Genomic DNA, 24905 nt, shown 5'->3' with positions numbered 1-24905 from the left:
CATCTTTTCCTAGCTCTGTTAATAAAATTATCACTTAAGTTTAAATTCTAATGCTCATCTTTGACAGTACCCCCTTCAATATCTAAATTCAAGGCTAATATAATTAATGCTGTTTTATTTTACTTTACTGTGTTTTGCTTAGAAATGTATAATTTTTAAATTTTATTATTCTTTGATCAGACCACAAGGCTTGTGGGATCTCATTTCCCCTAACAGGGACAGAACCCATGCTCTTAGCAGTGAAAGTGTGGAATCTTAACTGGAGCACTAGGGAATTCCCAGAAATGTATAAGTTTTTGCCTTTGAAATTGAAAACAATCACTAGGAAATGACATATGTAAATACTGCTTCAGTTCACTTTTTCTGATACATTATAAGCTATCTTAAGCTTTATATATTCTCTATAGATTTTACTCTCTATAGATTCTTTTATTTTGCTTATCGTTTTCTTTTCTCTGATTATTATTTCTGTTCCATTTATTTTCTGTTCCTTAGGAGCACTAATTTATAGATTTATCACCTTACATGGTTCCTTTCTTTTTCCATATAATTTTACTTCTATTCTCCATCTTTGTGTTATGAAAATTTTCAAGATTGTCATTGACTCATTTTCCCTATTGCCAAACCTATTTTATTCTTCCATTCTGTACTAGCTTGCTGTTGCTACTTTAACAAATTGCCACAAACTGGGTGGTTTAAAACAATAGAAATTCGTTTTCTCAGTTCTGGAGGTCTGAAGTCCAAAATCAAGGTGCTGTCAGGACTTTGCTCCCTTCAAAGGCTCACAGAGAAAATTACTTGACTCGCCCAGCTCCCGGTGGCTCCAGGAGTTCCTTGATTTCTGAATGTATCACTTCAACCTCTCCCTCCACAGTAATGCCTTTTTCTCCTTTGTGTGTCTAGTGCTGAATCCCCTTCTCCCTCTCTCTTATGAGAGTATGAGTAATTGCATTTAGGTCCTGCCTGAATAAGATAAGTGCCTCCTCTCAAGATCCTTATCTTAAACACATATCTTTTTTATAAGGCACTATTCACTCTTGCCATGTATTAATAAGTTAATATTCACAAGTTCTGTGAATTAGGACCTGGATACATCCTTTAGTTGGGGGGGGGAGGGGTCACCATTCAGTCCACTACACACTCTAATTTTCAATTTGGCTCTTATTTTCACTCCTACTAAGTATTTTTTTTTCAGATTTTATTTTATTTATTTTTTTACTTTACAATATTGTATTGGTTTTGCCGTACATCAACATGAATCTGCCACAGGTGTACATGTGTTCCCAATCCTGAACCCCCCTCCCACCTCCCTCCACATACCATCCCTCTGGGTCATCCCCGTGCACCAGCCCCAAGCATCCTGTATCCTGCATCAAACCTAGACTGGCGATTCATTTCTTATATGATATTTTACATGTTTCAGTGCCATTCTCCCAAATCATCCCACCCTCTCCCTCTCCCACAGAGTATTTTATAAGACTGTGATGAACCGATTTTTCTACCAACTATTCTTAAGAAAGATAGCTATGACTGCCTATTTTGAGTGCATATCAAATAAACCTTGGGGTGAGGTGCCTAATATATAAGCCAACCTAGATCCTTCATAAGTAGACTTTCCAACGTCTGTATCAAAGAAAAAATAGTTGTAAAAATTTCAAGGCAAAGAAGCCTATGGGACAAATGGGTGGAAAGAAGAGTAATCCTAACATCTAGCAGGTTCATCTTATCACTATGGTCATGGCACTAGCTAGCTATTTTACACATAGTAATATATATATATATATATATATATATATATATATATATATATATATATATGTGTGTGTGTGTGTGTGTGTGTGTGTGTGTGTCAATGCTTCTCTCTCAGTTCATCCCACTATTCTCCTTCTCCTACTGTGTCTGTAGGTCACTCCTGTTATTAAGGTTAACAATACCTCCATCTTATCAAATAGAAATGTCATCTTTCCTTCCTTGCTTTTCTAATTCTTTGAGGAGTATCTCATACAGTTAACCACTTTGGGCATCATGACTCATGTTCTTCAAGAGGATTCCAAGTATCCTTATCCTTAGCATTGTTTGGGTTTCCCTCTTATCTTATTAGCCTCTTCACTTTCCTTTGTCAGCTCTTTTGCCTTAGGTTGAAATACTGCATTACTCTAGATCTTAGTACTTAAATTAACTCACCAAACTTCCTCTTCCATAAGGTAATCTCATTCAGGACTGCAATTCATTTCTATGTCAGGGCCTTTATAGCAGCAGTTTACTTCAAACCATTCCCAGATCAAATTGCACTTATCTCACATGCCAGCAAAGTAATCCTCAAAATTCTCCAAGCTAGGCTTCAACAGCATGTGAACTGAGAACTTCTAGATGTTTAAGCTGGATTTAGAAAAGGCAGAGGAACCAGAAATCAAATTGCCAACAGCCGTTGCATCATAGGAAAAGCAGGAGAGTTCCAGAAAAACATCTACTTCTGCTTTATTAACTACACCAAAGCCTTTGGCTGTGTGCATCACAACAAATTGTGGAAAATTCTTCAAGAGATGGGAATACCAGACCACCTGACCTGCCTCCTGAGAAATCTGTATGCAGGTTCTAGAAGCAACAGTTATAACTGGCCATGGAACAACAGACTGGTTCCAAATTGGGAAAGAAGTTTGTCAAGGCTGTATATTGCCACCCTGCTTATTTAACTCATATGCAGAGTACATCATGTGAAATATCAGGATGGATGAAGCACCAGCTAGAATAAAGACTGCCAGGAGAAATATCAATAACCTCATATATGCAAATGACACCACCCTTATGGCAGAAAGTAAAGAGGAACTAAAGAGCCTACTGATGAAAGTAAAATAGGAGAGTGAAAAAGTTGGCTTAAAACTCAACATTCAGAAAACTAGGATTATGGCATCCAGTCCCATCATCTCATGGCAAATAGATGGGGAAACAATGGAAACAGTGACAGACTTTATTTTTCTGGGCTCCAAAATCACTGCAGATGGTGACTGCAGCCATGAAATTAAAAGATGCTTATTCCTTGGAAGAAAAGATGACCAACCTAGACAGCATACTAAAAAGCAGAGACATTACTTTGCCAACAAAGGTCTGTATCAACAAAACTATGGTTTTTCCAGTAGTCATGTATGGATGTGAGAGTTGGACCCTAAAGAAAGCTGAGTGCCGAAGAATTGATGCTTTTGAACTGAGTGCTTTTGAATTGATGCTTTTTGTCTTCTGGAGAAGACTCTTGAGAGTCCCTTGGACTGCAAGGAGATTAAACCAGCCAATCCTAAAGGTAATCAGTCCTGAATATTGATTGGAAGGACTGATGCTAAAGGTGAAGCTCCAATACTATGGCTACCTTATGTGAAGAACTGACTCATTAGAAAAGACCCTGATGAAGGGAAAGATTGAAGGTAGGAGGAGAAGGGGATGACAGAGGATGAGATGGTTTGATGGCATCATCAACTCAATGGATATGAGTTTGAGCCAACTCCAGGAGTTGGTGAAGGACAGGGAAGTCTGGCATGCTGCAGTCTATGAGCTCGCAAAGAGTCAAACAGGACTGAGCAGCTGAACTGAACTGAATAAAAACCAATCCACATACTAACCCAAGATACAAGTCTATAGCCTGTACTACAGAAACAGTCTCCAATTGTGCTTGTTTCTCTTTGTACCTTTGTTTTCCTATACTGCATTTTCACCATAATAGCAAGAGCAATCTTTTATTGTTAAGTTTTCTTTTCAAAGGACTTTCCTTGTGGCTTAGATGGTAAAGAATCCGCCTGCAATGTAGGAGACCTGTGTTGGATCTCTGGGTTGGGAAGACCCCTTGGAGAAGGGAAAGGTTACCCACTCTAGTATTCTGGCCTGGAAAATTCGATGGACTGCATAGTCCATGAGGTCACGAAGAATTGGACATGACTGAGCAATTTTCACTTTTACTTTTCTTTTCAAATCATAGTTTGAGATCATGCCACTTACTTGCTTAAAACTCTCCCATGGTTTTGTCGTTGTGTACAATAAAGCCCCAAATCCTAACCTGGCCAATGATATTCTATTTGGTTTAGTTGTCACCTAACTTTCTACCTTTAACCACAATTATTCATTTTTCAAACATGCTAAACTCATTTCAAGCTCAGAGATTTTATAATATATGCTCTCACTTTTACCTGAAATATTTTTTAGCCATCTCTTCATCTTTTAGCTTTCAGCTCAAATGCCACCTCCTTTCACAGATATCCTATCTATATTCTGGAGAAGGAAATGGCAACCCACTCTAGTATTCTTGTCTGGAGAATTCCATGGACAGAGGAGCCTGGTGGGCTGCAGTCTGGAGGGTTGCAAAGAGTCAGACACAACTGAGCAACTAACAACACTATCTATGTTCTATAGTAGTTATTCCCCATTTGCTTATTGTGCTGTTTCTATGGCATATTTCATTATTTAGTTAAATATCACCTGTTTAATATGTTCATTTGTAAGTCTCTTCCAAGACTACAAACTAAGCATGGTCGGTCTTTATTGTTCTTGTTAGTGGATACATCAACTTTTAAAAGCTATTCCATGTAGTTGATAACATCCCAATGCTTCCACTTTGTAGGACTGAAAGAAGCCTAAAAACTTTTGCCATTACTCTACATTCAAAATTTGCTTTTCATGTCTATGTTCAAAGTCAGCAAAGCTTCCATTTAAGAAGTGGCTTTCTGAATCTAATTCGACCTACATTCACACCTCTGTTGCTTTTCCTTTCTAGGGGAATACAATCATCAATGAGCAATCATTGTTCTGTTTTCCTTTCTTTTTTTGGCTTAGTCTCAGAAGCATTTTATTTATGTATTAAGAAGCTCCTTCTCAATCCTAGCATGTAGTTAATTTTTCTTGGCATGTTGATTAGGATATTTTCTCACTTCAATTATTCATTTTAACAACATTATTTATAGGGTCCTATTGACCCATAGAAAAACTTGAGGCTTTCCAATAAAGTTCTCCAGAAATAGAGGCTATTTTGGAAGGTAGTTATTTTCCATCATTGGAAAGTTTTTGGGTCTAGGTAAATAATTACATGGTAAGTGTTAAGATTTCAAGTTTCATATGGATAGCTTGACTAGAAGACTTCTGAAGTACTTTTCTACCTCTGAGTTATTATGATTCCTTATATTTATGAGACTAGCACCAATTAATAATGCAACCTCTGGAGGATAGTCAATTAAGAGTCCTTCATGTTATAAAACTCAGGTGCTCCTGATTTAATTTCTGGGAGAAGGCAATGGCATCCCACTCCAGTACTCTTGCCTGGAAAATTCCATGGACGGAGGAGCCTGGTAGGCTGTAGTCCATGGGGTCGCGAAGAGTCGGACATGACTGAGCGACTTCCCGTTCACTTTTCACTTTCATGCACTGGAGAAGGAAATGGCGACCCACTCCAGTGTCCTTGCCTGGAGAATCCCAGGGATGGGGGAGCTTGGCGGGCTGCCATCTATGGGGTCGCACAGAGTCGGACACGACTGAAGCAACTTAGCAGTAGCAGTAGCAGATTAATTTTTACAACATACATTTCAACATATTTTATTTTCTTTTTATAAAAATATGTAAACAAACAACTTTAGAAAATAATTTAAATCCTAATTAGCCTAGGTACTATGAAATAATACCAAACTTAAAACTCCCTTTGGAAGTAACATTTGGCTATCTACAGGTGAAATTAGTTTGACTAAATTGTGACTCATTTTATTACAGAATTAAAAATATTTCAATATAAACTCTTTAATTGCTATCTTATAATAAATTCTTTTATAGTTCACAAAGACATTTAGAAGAATATGTTGAAAGCTCAGTCATATGGTGCAACCAAACTTCTAGGGAGGCTGGAATCCTTTAAAAATCCCCAATTTATTTTAATATTCTTTAAAAAATGTAAAGGAACTTACCCTGGTGCATAGTTGCATATGAAAAGTGCTGCATGTTTAATACGTCCAATTCTTGAACATGGAGTAACAGCACAACCAACTTTGTAAGACCTGTCCCAAACAAGCTAAAATAAAAATTTCAAAGAAAACATAAAATTTAATTGTAAACATTTACTCTGCCATAGTATAATCAATAGTATACTCAATACACATAGAACTTTAACCAAGCCAATTCAAGGAATATGAACTATTCTTCATTTGGCTGCAGGCAGAAAATTATCATGAATTTAGTTAAGCATTTACAAAACTGTGATTAGAGAAACATTTCAACAGGTTCTACCAATACTGTATTCTTAGGATAAAAAGTCTGAGAAAAACTGATCCAGAATAAGGAAGGAAGAATTAATTTTCAACGTTTTGTTAAATCTGAGAGTTCCAGGTTACTGGCAGAGAGGAAGAGGGAAATGAGAAGAGAAAAAGCCTTGGAAGAATGGAAGTCGTGAATAGAAAGAAGAAAAAGAGGGGACAGTAAGATTTAGAAGAGAAGGAAAAGAAATACAAGAGTAGAAAGTAATTGAATGTTGCAGAATTTTCTTTTCTTTTATTGAGGAAATTCTATTATAAAGTAAAAATAAAGTCTGGGCTTTTCATTTAAAAAAATGAGTAAAAGAGCTGGTTCCTATAGAATAATTTCTTGTAAGACAGGTCTTGGAATGAAAATAGGAGAATAATTAAAGATATTCCAAAAAATAATTCCTGAATGTCTTTAATTGTCCCGATACTGTTAAGTGAAGAAAGAAAAAAATTGTTTTGTTAACCTCTGTGGGACAGAAAGAAGCCGTTTGTTTTCCTTTTCTCTATAACTCTTAGCGATTTAAAAAGTGTGTGACTCCAAAAGAAATAGAGCAATGCATTAAAAGAATAGAGAACAGAATGTCTGCAGCAGTTGAAGTGAAGTCAAATGCAGAAGATGAAAGTGTCTAGGAAACTAGATTTAAGGAGGAAAAAATACAGAGGAGTAGGTCAGGGAGGAGACTTGGTTAGTTTACTCAAAGTACTGAAGTTATATAAAGGAGTTTAGCTTTGACCTGAGTAAGATAATAGAGAGCCTCTCATTTTCTAGAAGAAAGAACTGATCAAAGATTTTTTTGAAACAATTCATTCGATGGAACAGAAAGACACTAGTTCAACATGAAAAAATTCCAAAATTTTAAGTTCTACATCAGAATTGACTGATTGAAAAATAATCATCTTTTAAATGAGCTTAGAAATTAATTCAATAGTTTCTTGATTCCTGATACAAATATTTATTGAAGACCTAATTCTTTGGAAGGAATGATGCTAAAGCTGAAACTCCAGTACTTTGGCCACCTCATGCGAAGAGTTGACTCATTGGAAAAGACTCTGATGCTGGGAGGGATTGGGGACAGGAGGAGAAGGGGACGACAGAGCATGAGATGGCTGGATGGCATCACTGACTCGATGAACTTAAGTCTGAGTTAACTCCAGGAGCTGGTGTTGGACAGGGAGGTCTGGCATGCTGTGACTCATGGGGTCGCAAAGAGTCGGACAAGACTGAACGACTGAACTGAACTGAAATAATGTCATGTTTATGTGTCGAGAATACATGGATGAGAAGACAAGGTCCCTGCCCTTTGCATAGTATTAGATTCATACATTAATGATTATGAAAAATGTAATGTGTAAAATAATAAACATATGCACAAATAAAAAGTGGTTCAGTATTCTTGGAGTACAAGGGTGAATCGTTAGGTATGAGGCAGGAAAATAATACTATGTTTTTGCAATTAAAATGACTTAATACATACATATACCATAGAATGTATACATAAACTAGAACTGATTTTTATTTACTGTTTACTTCCTTTTCCAGCATGAGCTATTTTAGAAAGGTACCTTTCATCTTTGGGTACAGAGATTAGATTTACTATATTTAAAGGAATGCTTTAATTGTATGGTTCAAGCAAACAGAAGAAATTATGAACATTCAGAAGATCTAGGACTGATCAGAATTTTGATTCTATTAGAGGAAGTAATTTTATCATTTGAATTTATTTATAAAATTGAAGCAATCAATAAAAACTTAGTAGTAAAGCAATTAAGGAGTCTATTGAATTAATAATATAAAATTAGATACCTGTAGATAGTTAGAACAGTTATCAGAGCAACTGTTCTTATCAAAATTGTACTTTTTCCTTTGTTGAAACCAACTTCTGATAGCAATACTTGCAGTAAATTCATTTTCAGGGCCGACCCATATATTTTCACCAATACCATTAAATTTAGGATGGGCCATATATAGTTCTTCCAAATGAATATTACGCTCAAACACACATTTTTTCCCCCATGCTCTAGCAGTCCGTGACAAAGCTACATCCCAAGTCTGAAAAAAAATGCAAAAGGCAAAGAAAACAAAATAATAATAATGAAGGCTTTTTTTGTGCTCTAAATTATTTTCCTTGAATTCTCATATTTAGATTTAAGGAAAACAATTCTTATTTTGTGCCTATGAGTCTGATTTGTGGAGTTTATTGAGGAGGAAAAGTGTTTTGAGATAATTATAAATGAAACAACTATTTCCTGAGATGAAGGCCTATGCATATTTTGTAATTAGAAAGTCAGAAGGTTAGATGATGCAAATGATTATAATATTCTTACCTGTAGTCTATTCAGAAAATGCATATTTTTAACCTCATGACGTTTATATATAATAATACAATAATTTAACATATTTAAGAACTATTTATTGAGCACTGATTATATGCAAACTGTTATACTCTGAGGAATAAAATGAAGTCAACATAAATTTTGTCCTCTAGTTGCTTATTGTTATTAGAACAACCTGGGGTAATACGTTCATATATATATATACACACACACATATACATGTATATATAATTTTAACATATAGAGGTAGTTTGTAAACATTATACAAAAGGTACATGTAAAGCTTTATGGATGTTTCCAGAAATGTGAGAAAATGTCACAAGATGCTGCCATCTTCCATTTATGGAAACATCCAAAAATGTGTACTTCTGTCATATTTAGAGGCTTAGTATAATGTTCATTGTTTAGTTAAGGACAAGAACAACAACAACAAAAACACAAATAGAAAAATAAATAGTTCTAAAACCAACATGCTAAAAATGTACGTTACAGTATATTTGAAACTAAACATTTCTGAAAACATTACTAAGATTTCCTTAGAGTTTTCTTGGTTGGTTTCATAGTTTAAACAGAAAATATATTATAGAAAATAAATCAGGCTTTTAGCATATCCCCTCCCTTCCCACACTATTTTCTTTCCCAAAGGTGATCATTGTTAAAAATATGGCTTATGTACACATTTCTCCATCTCCATGTACAAACTATCCAAAATAAGATATGTTAGGGTATTTTAGATGAATATTTTATGATTTTTGTCCTTGCACGGTTTTGATCATACCACACACAATATTATTGGCCTGCCATATGCAGTTTTCACTCAGAGAGATTATTCCTTATCAGCACAAATAGATCTACCTAACTTTTTAAAACTCTTCATAGTATTACATAGTGTGGCTAGGAGCATATAATAAAGGTTATCATTCCACTATTGATGGCCCTTCTGATTCTTTGCCATTTACAAACAATGCTCCACGGACCATCTTTCTACTACCTAATTTTGTATATTGGTTACACAACACATCATATGCTTATAGTGCACTAATTACTATTCTAAGTGGGTTTTTTCCTTCCATTCATATTGAGATATAACTGCCACACAGTCCTGTATAAACTTAAGGTGTATAGCATAATATATGGGCTTCCCTGGTGGTTCAGCTGGTAAAGAATCTGTCTGCAGCGTGGGAGACCTGGGTTGGATCCCTGCGTTGGGACAATACCCTGAACAAGGTAATGGCTACCCACACTAGGATTCTGGCCTGGAGAATTCTATGGACTGTATAGTCCATGGGGTCACAAAGAATCACATAATACATCATGAAATGATTACCACAAAAAGTTTAATGAACATCCATTACCTCATACAGATATAAAATAAAGAGAAAAAAATATTTTTCCCTTGTGATGAGAACTCAGGATTTGTTCTTTTAACACTTTCAGATAACATCAGCAGTAGTAATTGTAGTAATCATTAGGACATTACATTCCTAGGATTTATTTATAACTGGAAGTTTGTACTTTTTTACCACTTTCATACAATCCCTCCCCTACCCTCGATAACCACAAATCTGATCTCTTTTTCCATCACTTTGGTATATATACACATATTTTTGAAGTATAATTGACATACAACATGTATCAGTTACTGGTGAACAACATAGTGGTTTGACATTTTCATACATTACAAAATGATCAGCGCAACAAGTCTAGGTACATTGTCTCTGTACAAAGATATTACATTACTATTGACTATATTTTCCATGTTGTACATTTAATTTCCCTTACTCATATGTTTTGTCACTGTAAATTTGTTAATTGTCCTCACCTATTTCACTCATTCCTTGCCCTCCCCTCTGGCAATCAATCACCCATTTTTCTTTTTACCTGTGGTTTTGTTTCTGTTTGATGGTTTGTTTGTTTCGTTTTCAACATTCCACATATAAGTGAAATTATATGGTATTTGTCTTTTTCTGTTTGACTTATTTCACTTTAGCATAATACCTTGTAGGTCCATCCATGCTGTTGCAAATAGCAAGGATTCATTCTTTTTTTATGGCTAATACTTCATTGTATATACCACATCTTCTCTATCCATTCATCTATCCATGGCCACTTAGGTTGCTTCCATTTCTTGGCTATTGTGAATAATGCTCCAATGAACATAGGAGTGTAGATACCTTTTTGAATTAGTGTTTCCTTTTCTCACCCTTTGGAAAAATACCTAGGAGTGGAATTGCTGCCACTGGAATATTTACTGTCATGGTTCTATGATTCGACTTTTTTTTTTTTTCAGATTCCACATATAAATGATACCATGCAATACTCGGGGCTTCCCTGGTGGCTCAGTGGTAAAGAATCTGCCTGCCAATGCAGGAGATGCAAGTTCAATCCCTGGGTCAGGAAGATATCCTGGAGAAGGACGTGGCAACCCACTCTAGTATTCTTGCTGGGAAATCCTATGGACAGTGGAGCCTGGCAGGCTACAGTCCATGGGGGTCACAAAATGAGTCAGATACAACTGAGCAACTCAGTCAGTTCAGTTCAGTTGCTAAGTCGTGTCTGACTCTTTGCGACCCTGTGGACTGCAGCAAGCCAGGCCTCCCTGTCCATCACCAACTCCCGGAGTTTATTCAAACTCATGTCCATTGAGTTGGTGATGCCATCCAAGCATCTCATCCTCTGTCATCCCCTTCTCCTCCTGCCTTCAATCTTTCCCAGCATCAGGGTCTTTTCAAATGAGTCAGCTCTTTATAACAGGGGGCCAAAGTATTGGAGTTTCAGCTTCAACATCAGTCCTTCCAATGAACATTCAGGACTGATTTCCTTTAGGATGGACAGGTTGGATCTCCTTGCAGTCCAAGGGACTCTCAAGAGTCTTCTCCAACACCATGGTTCAAAAGCATCAATTCTTCAGTGCTCAGCTTTCTTTATAGTCCAACTCACACATCTATACATATCTGACTTATACATATCTGACTCATTTTGTGACCCCCATGGACTGGAAAACCATAGCCTTGACTCGACGGACATTTGTTGGCAAAGTAATGTCTCTGCTTTACAACTATTCTTCCAAGGAGTAAGCATCTTTTTATTTCATGGCTGCAGTCACCATCTGTAGTGATTTTGGAGCACCGCAAAATAAAGTCAGCCACTGTTTCCACTGTTTGCCATGAGGTGATGGGACCAGATGTCATGATCTTTGTTTTCTGAATGTTGAGCTTTAAGCCAACTTTCTCACTCTCCTCTTTCACTTTCATCAAGGGGCTCTTTAGTTCTTCTGCACTTTCTGCCATAAGGGTGGTGTCATTTGCGTATCTGAGGTTATTGATATTTCTCCCAGCAATCTTGATTTCAGCTTGTGCTTCATCCAGCCCAGCGCTTCTCATGATGTAACTCTGCATATAAGTTAAACTAGCAGGGTGACAATATACAGCCTTGATGTACTCCTTTTCCTATTTGGAACCAGTCTGTTGTTCCATGTGTAATTCTGTTACTTCCTGACCTGCATACAGATTTCTCAAGAGGCAGGTCAGGTGGTCTGGTATTCTCATCTCTTTAAGAATTTTCTACAAATTATTGTGATCCATGCAGTCAAAGGCTGTGGCATAGTCAATAAATCAGAAACAGATGTTTTTCTGGGACTCTTGCTTTTTTGATGATCCAGCAGATGTTGGTAATTTGATATCTGGTTCCTCTGCCTTTTCTAAATCCAGCTTGAACATCGGGAAGTTCACGGTTCAACTAAACATCAACAAAATGTAATATATGTCTTTATCTCGCATATTTCACTTAGGACAATGCCTTCAAGTTCCCTCCAAGTTGCTGTAAATGGCAGGATTTCCTTCTTTCTGATGGCTGAACTATAAGATTTCCATTGTATGTATACATACTACGACTTCTTTGTTCATTCACTCATTGATGGACACCCAGGTTGTTTCCATATCTTCCCTATTGTGAATAATGCTGCAATGAACATAAGAGTGCATACATCTCTGTGATATTCTGTTGTCATTTCCTTTGGATGCAGCTACCTAAGTGCGGTATTGCTGGATCACACAGAACTTTAAAAAACTTTTTTTGAAGAACCTTCATACTGTTTTCCAAAATTGTTGCATGAATATACATTTCTACTAACAATGCACAAAGGTTCCCTTTTCTCCACATTCTCACAAACATTTGTTTTCTCCTGTCCTTTTATTTACTTTATTGAAAGATATTGCTTTACAGAATTTTGTTGTTTTCTGTCAAATGTGAACGTGAATCAGGCATAGGTATACATATATCCTCTCCCTTTTGAACCTCCTTCCCATCTCCCTCCCCATCCCACCCCCCTAGGTTGATACAGAGCCCCTGTTTGAGTTTCCTCAGCCATACAGCAAATTCCCATTGGCTATCTATTTTACATATGGTAATGTAAGTCTCCATGTTACTCTCTCCATACATCTCACCCTCTCCTCCCCTCTCCACACGTTCATAAATTTATTCTCTATGTCTGCTTCTCCATTGCTTCCCTGTAAATAAATTCTTTAGGACTATTTTTCTAAATTCCATATACATGTGTTAGAATATGATATTTATCTTTCTCTTTCTGACTCACTTCACTCTGTATAATAGGTTCTAGATTCTGTGTTCCTTTTTATGGCTGAGTAATATTCCATTGTGTATATGTACCACAAGTTCTGTATCCATTCATCTGTCGATGGACATCTACGTTGCTTCCATGTTCTAGCTATTGTAAATAGTGCTACAGTGAACAGTGGGATACTTGTGTCTTTTTCAACTTTGGTTTCCTCAAGGTATATGCCTACAAGTGGAATTGCTGGATCATATGGTGGTTTTATTCCTAGTTTTTTAAGGAATCTCCATACAATCTTCCATAGTGGCTGTATCAAGTTACTTTCCCACCAACAGCACAAGAGAGTTCCCTTTTCTCCACACCCTCTCCAGAATTTATTTTTTGTAGACTTTTTGATGATTGTTGTTCTGACAGATGTGAGGTGATATCTCATTGTAGTTTTGATTTGCATTTCTCTAATAATGAGAGACATTGAACATCTTTTCATGTGTTTGTTAGCCATCTGTTTATCTTCTTTGGAGAAATGTCTGTTTAGGTCTTTTCCCCACTTTTGATTGGGTTGTTTTTCTGGCATTGAGTCGTATGAGCTGCTGGTATATTTTGGAAATTAATCCTTGGTCAGTTATTTCATTTGCTATTATTTTCTCCCATTCTGAGGGTTGTCTTTTCACCTTGCTTATAGTTTTCTTTGCTGTGCAAAAGCTTTTAAGTTTAACTAGGTCCCACTTATTTACTTTTGTTTTTACTTCCGTTACTCTAGGAGGTGGGTCACAGAGAATCTTGCTTTGATTTATGTCATCGAGTGTTCTATGTTTTCCTCTAAGAGTTTTATAGTTTCTGGTCTTACATTTATATCTTTCATCCATTTTGAGGTTATTTTTGTGTATGGTGTTAGGAAGTATTCTAATTTCATTCTTTTACATGTAGCTGACCAGTTTTCCCAGCATCGTTTATTGAAGAGGCTGTGTTTGCCCCATTGTATGTTCTTGCCTCCTTTGTCAAAAATAAGGTACCCATAGGTGAAAGGGTTTATTTCTGGGCTTTCTATCTTGTTCCATTGGTCTATATTTCTGTTTTTGTGCCAGTACCATACTGTCTTAATGACTGTAGCTTTGTAGTATAATCTGAAGTCAGGAAGATTGATTCCTCCAGTTTCATTCTACTTTCACAAGACTGCTTTGGCTATTTGGGGGCTTTTCTGTTTCCATATGAATTGTGAATATTTTTGTTCTAGTTCTGTGAAAAATGCCACTGATAATTTGATAGGGATCACACTGAATCTGTAGGTTACATTTAGTAGTATAGTCATTTTCACAATATTGATTCCTCCTACCCAGGAACATGGAATATCTCCCCCTCTGTTTAATGTCATCTTTGATTTCTTTCATTAGTGTCTTGTAATTTTCTGTGTACAGTTCTTTTATCTCCTTAGGTAACTTTATTCCTAGATACTTAATTCTTTTTGTTGTAATGGTGAATGGGATTGATTCCTTAATTTCACTTTCTGATTTTTCATTGTTATTATATAGAAACGCAAGTGATTTCTGTGTATTGATTTTGTATCATGTAACTTTGCTAAATTCACTCATTAGCTCTAGTAATTTTCTTATACTATCTTTAGGGTTTTCTATGTACAGTATCATGTCATATGCAAACAGTGAGCTTTACTTCTTTTCCAATCTGGATTCCTTTTATTTCTTTTTCTTCTCTGATTGATGTAGCTAGGCCTTCCACAACTATGTTGAATAACAGTGATGAAAGTGGACACTCTTGTCTTGTTCCTGATCTTAGGGGGAATGCTTTCAGTTTTTCACCATTGAGAATAATGTTTGCTGTAGACTGATCACATATGCCCTTTACTTCTTGAGGTAGGTTCCTTCTATGGCCAGTTTTTGAAGAGTTTTAAACACAAATGGGTGCTGAATTTCGTCAAAGGCTTTTTTTGGCATCTATTGATATGATCATATGGTTTTTATCTTTCAATTTGTTAATATGGTGTACCACATTGATTGATTTGCGTATACTGAAGAATACCTGCATTCCTGGAATAAACCCAACCTGATCATGCTGTATGAGATTTTTGATGCATTGCTGAATTCTGTTTGCTAAAATTTTGTTGAGGGTCTTTGCATCTATGTTCATCAGTGATATTGGCTTGTAGTTTTCCTTTTTGTGTTGCCTTTGTCTGGTTTGGGTATTAGTGTGATGGTGGCCTCATAGAAAGATTGGAAGTGTTCCTTCCTCTGCAATTTTTTGAAAGAGTTTAGAAGGCTAGGCATTAGCCCTTCTCTAAATGTTTGATAGAAGTCTGCTATGAAGGCATCTTGTCTAGGGCTTTTGTTTTTTGGGAGATTTTTAAAATCACAGCTTCAATTTCAGTTCCTGTAATTAGGTTGTTCATAATTTCTATTTCTTCCTGGTTCAGTCTTGGAAGATTGAACTTTTCTAAGAATCTGTGCATTTCTTCCAGGTTATCCATTGTCTGTTGTAACCTCTCCTTTTTTATTTCTAATTTTGTTGATTTGATTCTTCTCTCTTTTCTTGATGCATCTGGCTAAAGGCTTGTCAATTTTGTACATCTTCTCAAAAAAAACCCTCTTTTAGTTTTATTAATCTTTACTATTGTTTCTTTCATTTCTTTTTTATTTATTTCTGCTCAGACTTTATATGTTTCCTTCTACTAATCTTTTTGGTCTTCTTTTTCCAGTTGTTTTAGGTGTAAAGTTAGGTTGTCTATTCAATGTTTTCCTTGTTTCTTGAGGTGGGATTGTACTGCTATAGACTTCCCTCTTAGAAAACGGCTTTTGTTGCATCCCTTAGGTTTTTAGTTGTCATGTTTTCATTGTCATTTGTTTCTAGACATTTTTTGATTTCCCTTTTGATTTGTTCAGTAACCTGTTGGTTATTTATAAATGTGTTGTTTAATCTCCATGTGTTTCTATTTCTTACAGTTTTTTTCTTGTAATTGATATCCAGTCTCATAGCATTGTGGTCAGAGAAGATGCTTGATACAATTTCAATTTTCTTAAATTTACTGAGGTTTGATTTGTGACCCACGATGTTGTCTACCCTAGAGACTGTTCCATGTTCACTTGAGAAGAAGGTGTATTCTTCTGCATTTGGATGGAATGTCCTGAAGGTAGCAATGAGATCCATCTCACTTAATGTATCATTTAAGACTTGTGTTTCCCTTTTAATTTTCTGTTTTGATGATCTGTCCACTGGTGTAAGTGGGATGTTAAAGTCTCCTACTATTATTGTGTTACTATCAATTTCTCCTTTTATGTCTGCTAGTGTTTGTCTTACATATTGAGGTGCTCCAATGTTGGGTGCCTACGTATTTACAACTGTTATGTCTTCCTCTTGGATTGATCCCTTGATCATTATGTAGTGTCCTTCCTTATTTCTTGTAAACTTCTTTTAAGGTCTATTTTGTCTGATATGAGGATTGCTACTACAGCTTTCTTTTGCTTCCCATTTGCATGGAATATATTTTTCCATCCTCTACCTTTCAGTCTATATGTGTCTTGAGGTCTGAGGGGTGTTTCTTGTAGACAGCATATATATGGCTCTTGTTTTTGCATCCATTCAGCCAGTCTGTGTCTTTTGGTTGGAGCATTAATTTGTTTACATTTAAAGTAATTATTGATATATATGTTCCTATTGCCATTTTCTTATTGTTTGGGGTTGATTTTGTAGATCTTTTTTCTTCTTATGTATTTCTTGACTATATAAGTCCCTTTAACATTTGTTGTAAAGCTGGTTTGGTGGTACTGAATTCTCTTAACTTTTGTTTGTCTGAAAAGTTTTTGCTTTCTCCATCAATTTTGAATGAGATCTCTGCTGGGTATAGTAATCTTGGTTGTAGATTTTTCCCTTTCAGCACTTTAAATATATCCTGCCACTCCCTTCTGGCCTGCAGAGTTTCTGCTGAAAGATCAACTGTTAAGCATATGGGGTTTCTCTTATATGTTACTTGTTGCTTCTCCCTTGCTGCTTTTACTATTCTTTGTGTTTAGTCTTTGTTAGTTTGATTAGTATGTGTCTTGGCATGTTTCTCCTTGGTTTTATCTTGTATGGGACTGTATGTGCCTCTTGGACTTGATGGACTATTTCCTTTTCCATGTTGGGAAAATTTTCAACTCTATCTCTTCAAAACTTTTCTCATACACTTTCTCTTTTTTTTTGAGAAATTTTTGAGGAGATTAGAGTTGAAAATTTTCCCATACCCTTTCTTTTTCTCTTCTTCTCCTGGGACCCCTATAATTCAAATGTTGATGACTTTGATATTGTCCCAGAGGTCTCTGAGACTATCCTCAGTTTTTATTTTTTTTTACTTTATTTGATCTGTTCTTCTGATTCAGATATTCTGCTGTTGACTTCTTTTAAAGTATTTTTAATTTCAGTAATTGTGTTGTTTCTCTCTCTATCTCCTGTCTTTTTTGATGACAGACATTCTAACAGATACAACGTGATATTTTGTTGTAGTTTTAATTTGCATTTCGTGGATAATTAGTCATGTTGAAGAAATTTTTATGTACCTGTTGGCTAAAGCTATAAAATTCTTAGAAGAAACAAAGGGGGAAAGTTTCATGACATTGGATTTGGAAATGACTTCTTAGATATGTCACCAAAAGTATAGGTAACATGATAAAAAATAAATAAATTAGTCTTCATTACAATTAAAAACTTTTGTGTGTCAAAAGATACCATTAACAGAATGAAAAGACAACCTATGGGAAGGGAGAAAACAGTTGAAATTCATGTATTTTAAAAGATATTTTGTCTAGAATATATAAAAAATCCTCTCTCTCTCTATATATATATATGGATATATACATATGTATATATGCCAAGGGAACATTTCACGCAAAGGTGGGCTCGATAAAGGACAGAAATGGTATGGACCTAACAGAAGCAGAAGATATTAAGAAGAGGTGGCAAGAATACACAGAACTGTACAAAAAAGATCTTCACGACCAAGATATTCACGATGGTGTGATCACTCACCCTGAGCCAGACATCCTGGAATGGGAAGTCAAGTGGGCCTTAGAAAGCATCACTACGAACAAAGCTAGTGGAGGTGATGGAATTTCAGTTGAGCTATTTCAAATCCTGAAAGATGATGCTGTGAAAGGGCTGCACTCAATATGTCAGCACATTTGGAAAACTCAGCAGTGGCCACAGGACTGGAAAAGGTCAGTTTTCATTCCAATCCCAAAGAAATGCAATGCCATAGAATGCTCAAACTACCGCACAATGGCACTCATCTCACACGCTAGTAAAGTCATGCTCAAAATTCTTCAAGCCAGGCTTCAGCAATACATGAACCATGAACTTCCAGATGTTCAAGCTGGTTTTAGAAAAGGCAGAGGAACCAGAGATCAAATTGCCAACATCCACTGGATCATGGAAAAAGCAAGAGAGTTCCAGAAAAACATCTATTTCTGCTTTATTGACTATGCCAAAGCCTTTGACTGTGTGGATCACAATAAACTGTGGAAAATTCTGAAAGAGATTGGAATACTAGACCATCTGACCTGCCTCTTGAGAAACCTATATGCAGGTCAGGAAGCAACAGTTAGAACTGGACATGGAACAACAGACTGGTTCCAAATAGGAAAAGGAGTACGTCAAGGTTGTATATTGTCACCCTGCTTATTTAACTTATATGCAGGGTACATCATGAGAAACACTGGGCTGGAAGAAGCACAAACTGGAATCAAGATTGCCGGGAGAAATATCAATAACCTCAGATACGCAGATGACACCACCCTTATGGCAGAAAGTGAAGAAGAACTAAAAAGCCTCTTGAAGAAAGTGAAAGAGGAGAGTGAAAATGTTGGCTTAAAGCTCAACATTCAGAAAATGAAGATCACGGCATCTGGTCCCATCACTTCATGGCAAATAGATGGGGAAACAGTAGAAACAGTGTCAGACATTTTTTTGAGGGGGGGTCCAAAATCACTGCAGATGGTGACCACAGCCATGAAATTCAAAGACCCTTACTCCTTGGAAGGAAAGTTATGACGAACCTAGAGAGCATATTGAAAAGCAGAGACATTCCTTTGCCAACAAAGGTCTATCTAGTCAAGGCTATGGTTTTTCCTGTAGTCATGTATGGATGTGAGAGTTGGACTGTGAAGAAAGCTGAGCACCAAAGAATTGATGCTTTTGAACTGTGGTGTTGGAGAAGACTCTTGAGAGTCCCTTGGACTGCAAGGAGATCCAACCAGTCCATTCTGAAGGAGATCAGCCCTGGGATTTCTTTTGAAGGAATGATGCTAAAGCTGAAACTCCAGTACTTTGGCCACCTCATGCAGAGAGTTGACTCATTGGAACAGACTCAGATGCTGGGAGGGATTCAGGGGAGGAGGAGAAGGGGACAACAGAGGATGAGATGGCTGGATGGCATCACTGACTTGATGGGCATGAGTTTGAGTGAACTCCAGGAGTTGGTGATGGACAAGGAGGCCCAGCGTGCTGCAATTCATGGGGTCACAAAGAGTTGGACACAACTGAGGAACTGAACTGAACTGAACTGATATATATGTATATAATATATAAAGAACTCTACATATGTAAAGAATAAGGATGTTCAACCTAACATCATTAGGGAAATGCAAATCAAAATCATAATGACACGACTTCACAACCCTTATGAACTAAAAAAAACTCAGAAAACAAGTGTCAGCAAAAATTTGGAGAAATTGAAACCCTGTGTACTGCTAGTCAGCAAAAATTTGGAGAAACTGAAACCCTGTGTACTGCTAGTGGGAACTGTTAGGATGTTCAACCTAACATCATTAGGGAAATGCAAATCAAAACCATAATGACACCACTTCACACCCCTTAAGAACTAAAAAAAACTCAGAAAACAAGTGTCAGCAAAAATTTGGAGAAATTGAAACCCTGTGTACTGCTAGTCAGCAAAAATTTGGAGAAATTGAAACCCTGTGTACTGCTAGTGGAAATGTGTAGCTACTATGAGAAAGAGAATATAAGTTCTTCAAAATTAAACAGAATTTCTACCTGTTTTGGCAATTCCATTTCTGGGTATCTAATCAATAGAAGTGAAAGCAGGGTATTGAAGAGATATTTATTCACATACCTATGTTCACAGTAGCATTATCCACAATAGCCAAAAGGTGGAAGAAATTCAAGTGTCCATCGACAGATGAATGGGTAAATGAAATATCATATATCCATAAAGTGAAATATTATTCAGCCTTTAAAAGGATGGAAATTCTGACACATGCTACAGCATGAACCCTGAAGACATGCTAAGTGAAACAAGACAATCTCAAAGAGAAACACTTCACATTCTTAGATGACATACCTGGAGTAGTCAAGGTTTCAAGACAGAAAAGCAAAATGGTAGTTGCCAGTAGCAAGAAAGGGATGGGAAGTTAGTGTTTAATTGGTGCAGTTTCAGCTGGGGAGGATGAAAATGTTCTGGAGATGAATAGTGGTACTGATTGCACAGCACTGTAAATGTATATAGAAATGTACATTTTAAAATGGTTAAAACCATGTATTTTGTATTATGTATATTTTATAATTAAAGAAACCAATAAAATTTTTGAGTTTAAATACAAGCTAGAGCAAAACTACTAGGTTACAGCAACAGCATGGACATGGGCAGTAGACCTCAGAATTTGTGTGTTGTAGTATCTTTTTAATATTTGGAAGGAAGTCATAGATGTTGCTTAACTTTGGACTTTATAAAGTATATACACTAAAATATTGAGCATAACCAATGAAAGTAAAATGTATGATTTCCAAACATGTCAAGGCAAAGTTCTACGTAGAACATACTATTATGATAGACTATATTATTTACAGGTTATTATTTATATCCCAGTAAAATCCATGGGAAAAATAGACATCAACTTTTAGAAAGAACAGAAGGATAAAATTTAGACTGGGGCTTTAAACTGTACCCAAAACACTATTCCTTCAAAAATGTTCACATATGAAGATATATACTGTAGGGACACAAATTAGTCTCTATGCTTTATGTTTGAAATAAAATTTTTAGAGATTAAGAATACAAAACCTATTAAAAGTTGTATTAAAATATTTTGCGGTTATTCATTATCAGGAGGAAGGCCAATCTTCAAACTTGAAGGAAATAAAATTAATCACAAAATGTGAAAGGGTGAAAAATACATATATATCACTCTCAAATATTCTCAAATTCTAACTAAATTCAAAAGATAAAAACTTTACCTTCAGGAGATACAATGCTAGTGTGTATTTCTATAAGAAAATAAATAAAGAGAAGAAGAAACTTAATGGAAAAGGTAAAGAAAATGAACAAGAAAGAAAAAAATATGTCCAATCAAAATAAGGCTTTAAAATTAACATTAAGGGAAAGTTCCCTTTTTATAATTGATTAGTTTATCAAGGGGTTGAAATTTCCCAGTCAGTCAGATGTGGTGAAAACAGAATAATTCTACACTTCTAATCTTTGCTTAGATTAATTAATTAATTAATTTGCTCTAATCTTTGGCACTGTCCTTCAATAGAGTACTTGGTATGTATCGTACACATGACAGAAAATAATTCTTTTTCACATGCCTACAGAACTGATCCAGAAGGAAGAAAAGACTTACATCTAGGAAGACAGTCCTTGCAATATTTACAATGTCAATTGGAAGCTCCTAATTGCCCTATAGTTACTCAATTAATTGTGCATTCCTTTTCAATGACATGAAAATGCCACAGCACCAAAGGAAAAGCTAATGAGATATTATAAATAAATAGGGGGAAAATGCAACAGAGAAGCAAGAATTTAAGAATGCAGAATCAGGTCTGGTCTAGAAAGAGGTGAATGAAACACCCTCTGGAGAGCAAAATTTAGGCTGGATACCAAAAAACTCAATAGCCATGATAAAAAAAATTTCGAAAAGGCAAAATCAGTGTGAAAACATCCATAATAAAACTTCAAAATTTTAAGTAAAAATTAAATGTCCTCACCCTTGCACACGTGCCTCCCCCCGTTCAAGCTTAAAGATCCTGGCTTTGTTTAAATCGATACGATTTTTATCAAGAGTACCTACCTTTGCACTGACTTTAAATTAAAAAACAATACTGCATTAAACGATCATTTTCTCGAATGGAAAGCTCCCTTAAATCTTGCACCACAGGCGAGGAGCTCTACTCACCCTAGTCCCAGCCCTGTGCAAACCAAGTGACAAGTATGCGTTAGAGTGAGAGTGGTTTTCATTTCTTGAACGTGTAAACTTTACGTGTATTTTTAAATCCAAACTCTTAAGTGCGGTTCCCCACAACCTTCAGCAGAGCAGTGGCCCAAACTCTGCGGCTGAGGGGGCGCGTCCTGACAGGGGTTGTCGGAGGTTTAGGCAACCGCCTTAGGGCCTCACCATGAAGCGCAAGTTAGCCCCTCGGGGCAAGACGTTGCCCCGGAGCTCATTGTGGAGGTTCACGTACTCATTGATAAACGTTACGTCCTCCTCGTCTGGCAAAAGATGCGCTTTCAAACCGGAACCCAGCAGTAGCAGCCAGAACTCACACAGCCACACCTTCCAAATGCCCGTCTGCGTCAAAGGAAACCATCGGGCGTACCACTCCACGGAGGACGGCAGGACCTCCATTCTCCACCTGCCGCGGACAGGCCAGTGCGCACGCGCAGGCTCGCCCGGGCGGCCCACCAGTCAACGGAGAGGGGCGGTGCAGGGAGCTGGGCCCCGCCTCTCCGGGAGCAGAGGGAAAAGTATCAGCAAGGGGCAAAACAGGGAAAATCATCTGCAGAGCTAGCCGAAACAGATGGCTGAGTTAAGTGAGTGCAGGTTTTTCACTTAAGTAATGTTGGCAAATATCCAGAGTCGGTTTTTGACAGCAGATGATGTGGCATCCTTTATTAATGAGTCGACTGCAGAGTAAATGTCAATTGCTGAGTAAGTAACCCGAGGAATTTTCAAATTCTTCTGTGATACTGATGAAAATTCAGTCGAAAAAAAGAAACCCTTGCTAGTTATGTGGGATTTCAGTGCAAGATGCTCCTTTTGTTTTCATCGTGGACAAAAGAATATCCTCTTCTAGACCAACTGCCTCATTGAGATTTTCACAATGTTTTAATGATCCTCTGTGGGAAACTGCAGGATAAATGAGAAGAGTGGAAAGCTCAGCAGGTAGATTAGGGATCATTGAATTCTCATAAAGTTAAAATATTTTCATTTTTTTCTTTCGCCAGCATGTATAGACAGTCTGAAATATCAACATCATCTCTGATAAATTGTCCGTGATAACAGTAGATAACACTTTTTTTTGTTTGTTTTGTTTTCATTTGTTTCAGACAAAAATGGCTAGTGTCCCAGCAGTTTTTTTTTTTAGCTTCATATATTTCTTCAAGAAAACTTGCTTTGAAGAATGTAAGTTGTAGCCCTTAAAAAAATCGTTTTGAGGTACATATTTACATATCATACATTGTCCTGGATAGTGTTAAGAAGATATTCAAAGTCGTTGACATAAGGACAGAATTTTGCCACAAAGAAAGCATTGCAACTGCTTGACAAAAAAAAAAAATCTAAAAATGCATGTGCTTGAATAAATCATCTATTGTATGACTTCCCTGATGGTCCAGTGGTTAAGAATCTGCCTTCCAATGCAAGGGGTACAGGTTCAATCCCTAGTCAGGGAACTAAAATCCCACATGCCACCAGGCACCTGAAACCTGTGCTCCACAACAGGAGAAAGTCCAAGCACAACAACCAAGACCTAGCACAGCGATTAAAAAAAAAAAAAATAGTGTACACAATAGAAGGCAGTAGAGCTTGCGAGATGGTTTCATTCATGCCTTTTTTCATTAAATATATATTACCAGGTAGTGTGTTAGGTGGGTGAGAAAGGCCAACGAACAAGACACAAATCCTGCTTCCAAGTAACTTACAGTCTGGAGAACTAGCAAACGGGGGCCTTTTATGCCATGGGATAAACACAAAGCCAAAGTGCTATGGCATTATGTGTGGGACAGCAAACCCCCTTTTTGACGACCAGGTAAGCCTGTGTGGGGAATGTGACATCAAGAAAGTGAAGCGCACAAGATAAAGAGTGCTTTCTAAACAAAGGGGAAAACATACAATATCCCAGGAGATCAAAAAGGCTGAAAGTGTTTTAGTATGACCAGAGCATATGGTGGGGGTGAAGGCAGCAAGTGTTGAAAGATTCCTTCATTATGTTGGTGCTGTTGTCAGACTATGAAAATTGCTATATTAATGCACAAGATATATAGAATAATGCAGTCTTAGATTAGGAAGAAGTTTTAGACTTTAGTCCCAATGTATTAGACATACTTTTGACACATCATTGATAGGGAAGTCACTATCTCTTAGGTAGCTCATTGCATTGCTAGACATCTTACTCATTGATTTAATAAGCATTTCTTTAGGATGTCTATGTGTTAGACCTATGCTAGGTGTTAGAGCTATAAATTCTGAACAAACAAGATTTGTAGTCTGTCCACATGAAATTTTTAGTTAAAAGTTGTTGTTCAGTTGTCAAGCTGTGTCTGACTCTTTGCAACCCCATGGACTGCAGCACACCAGGCTTCCCTGTCCTTCACTGTCTCCCGGAGTTTGCTCAAACTTAGTTAAAGGTGATACAGACAAATCATCAAATAACTGTAACACAGAGGAATAAATGCTATTTTAAAATTTATTTCAAAGCTGTTTCATTTGTTTTCTATTGGGGTAAAAAATACATAACATAAA

At 36.7% G+C, this 24905-nt stretch overlaps 1 protein-coding gene across 1 annotated transcript in view; it reads right to left on the bottom strand.

Annotated features, from left to right (window-relative positions):
• Positions 1-22790, bottom strand: part of GLIPR1L2 (GLIPR1 like 2) — a gene marked incomplete at its 3' end in the record, with an annotated part of 36196 nt that extends 13406 nt beyond the window's left edge. The window contains exons 1-3 of the mRNA XM_068971404.1: positions 22560-22790; positions 8068-8313; positions 5931-6034 (exon numbers count right to left, since the gene is read on the bottom strand). Coding sequence (XP_068827505.1) covers positions 5931-6034; positions 8068-8313; positions 22560-22790 — 581 coding nt within the window. The remainder of the gene's footprint in view (positions 1-5930; positions 6035-8067; positions 8314-22559) is intronic.
• Positions 22791-24905: the final 2115 nt, after the last annotated feature.

This window comes from Capricornis sumatraensis, chromosome 4 (genome assembly GCF_032405125.1).
Source record: "Capricornis sumatraensis isolate serow.1 chromosome 4, serow.2, whole genome shotgun sequence".
In the NCBI taxonomy this organism is placed as follows: Eukaryota; Metazoa; Chordata; class Mammalia; order Artiodactyla; family Bovidae; genus Capricornis; species Capricornis sumatraensis.
Note: the sequence above shows the minus strand (reverse complement) of the source record. Positions and strands in the feature narration are given on the sequence as shown.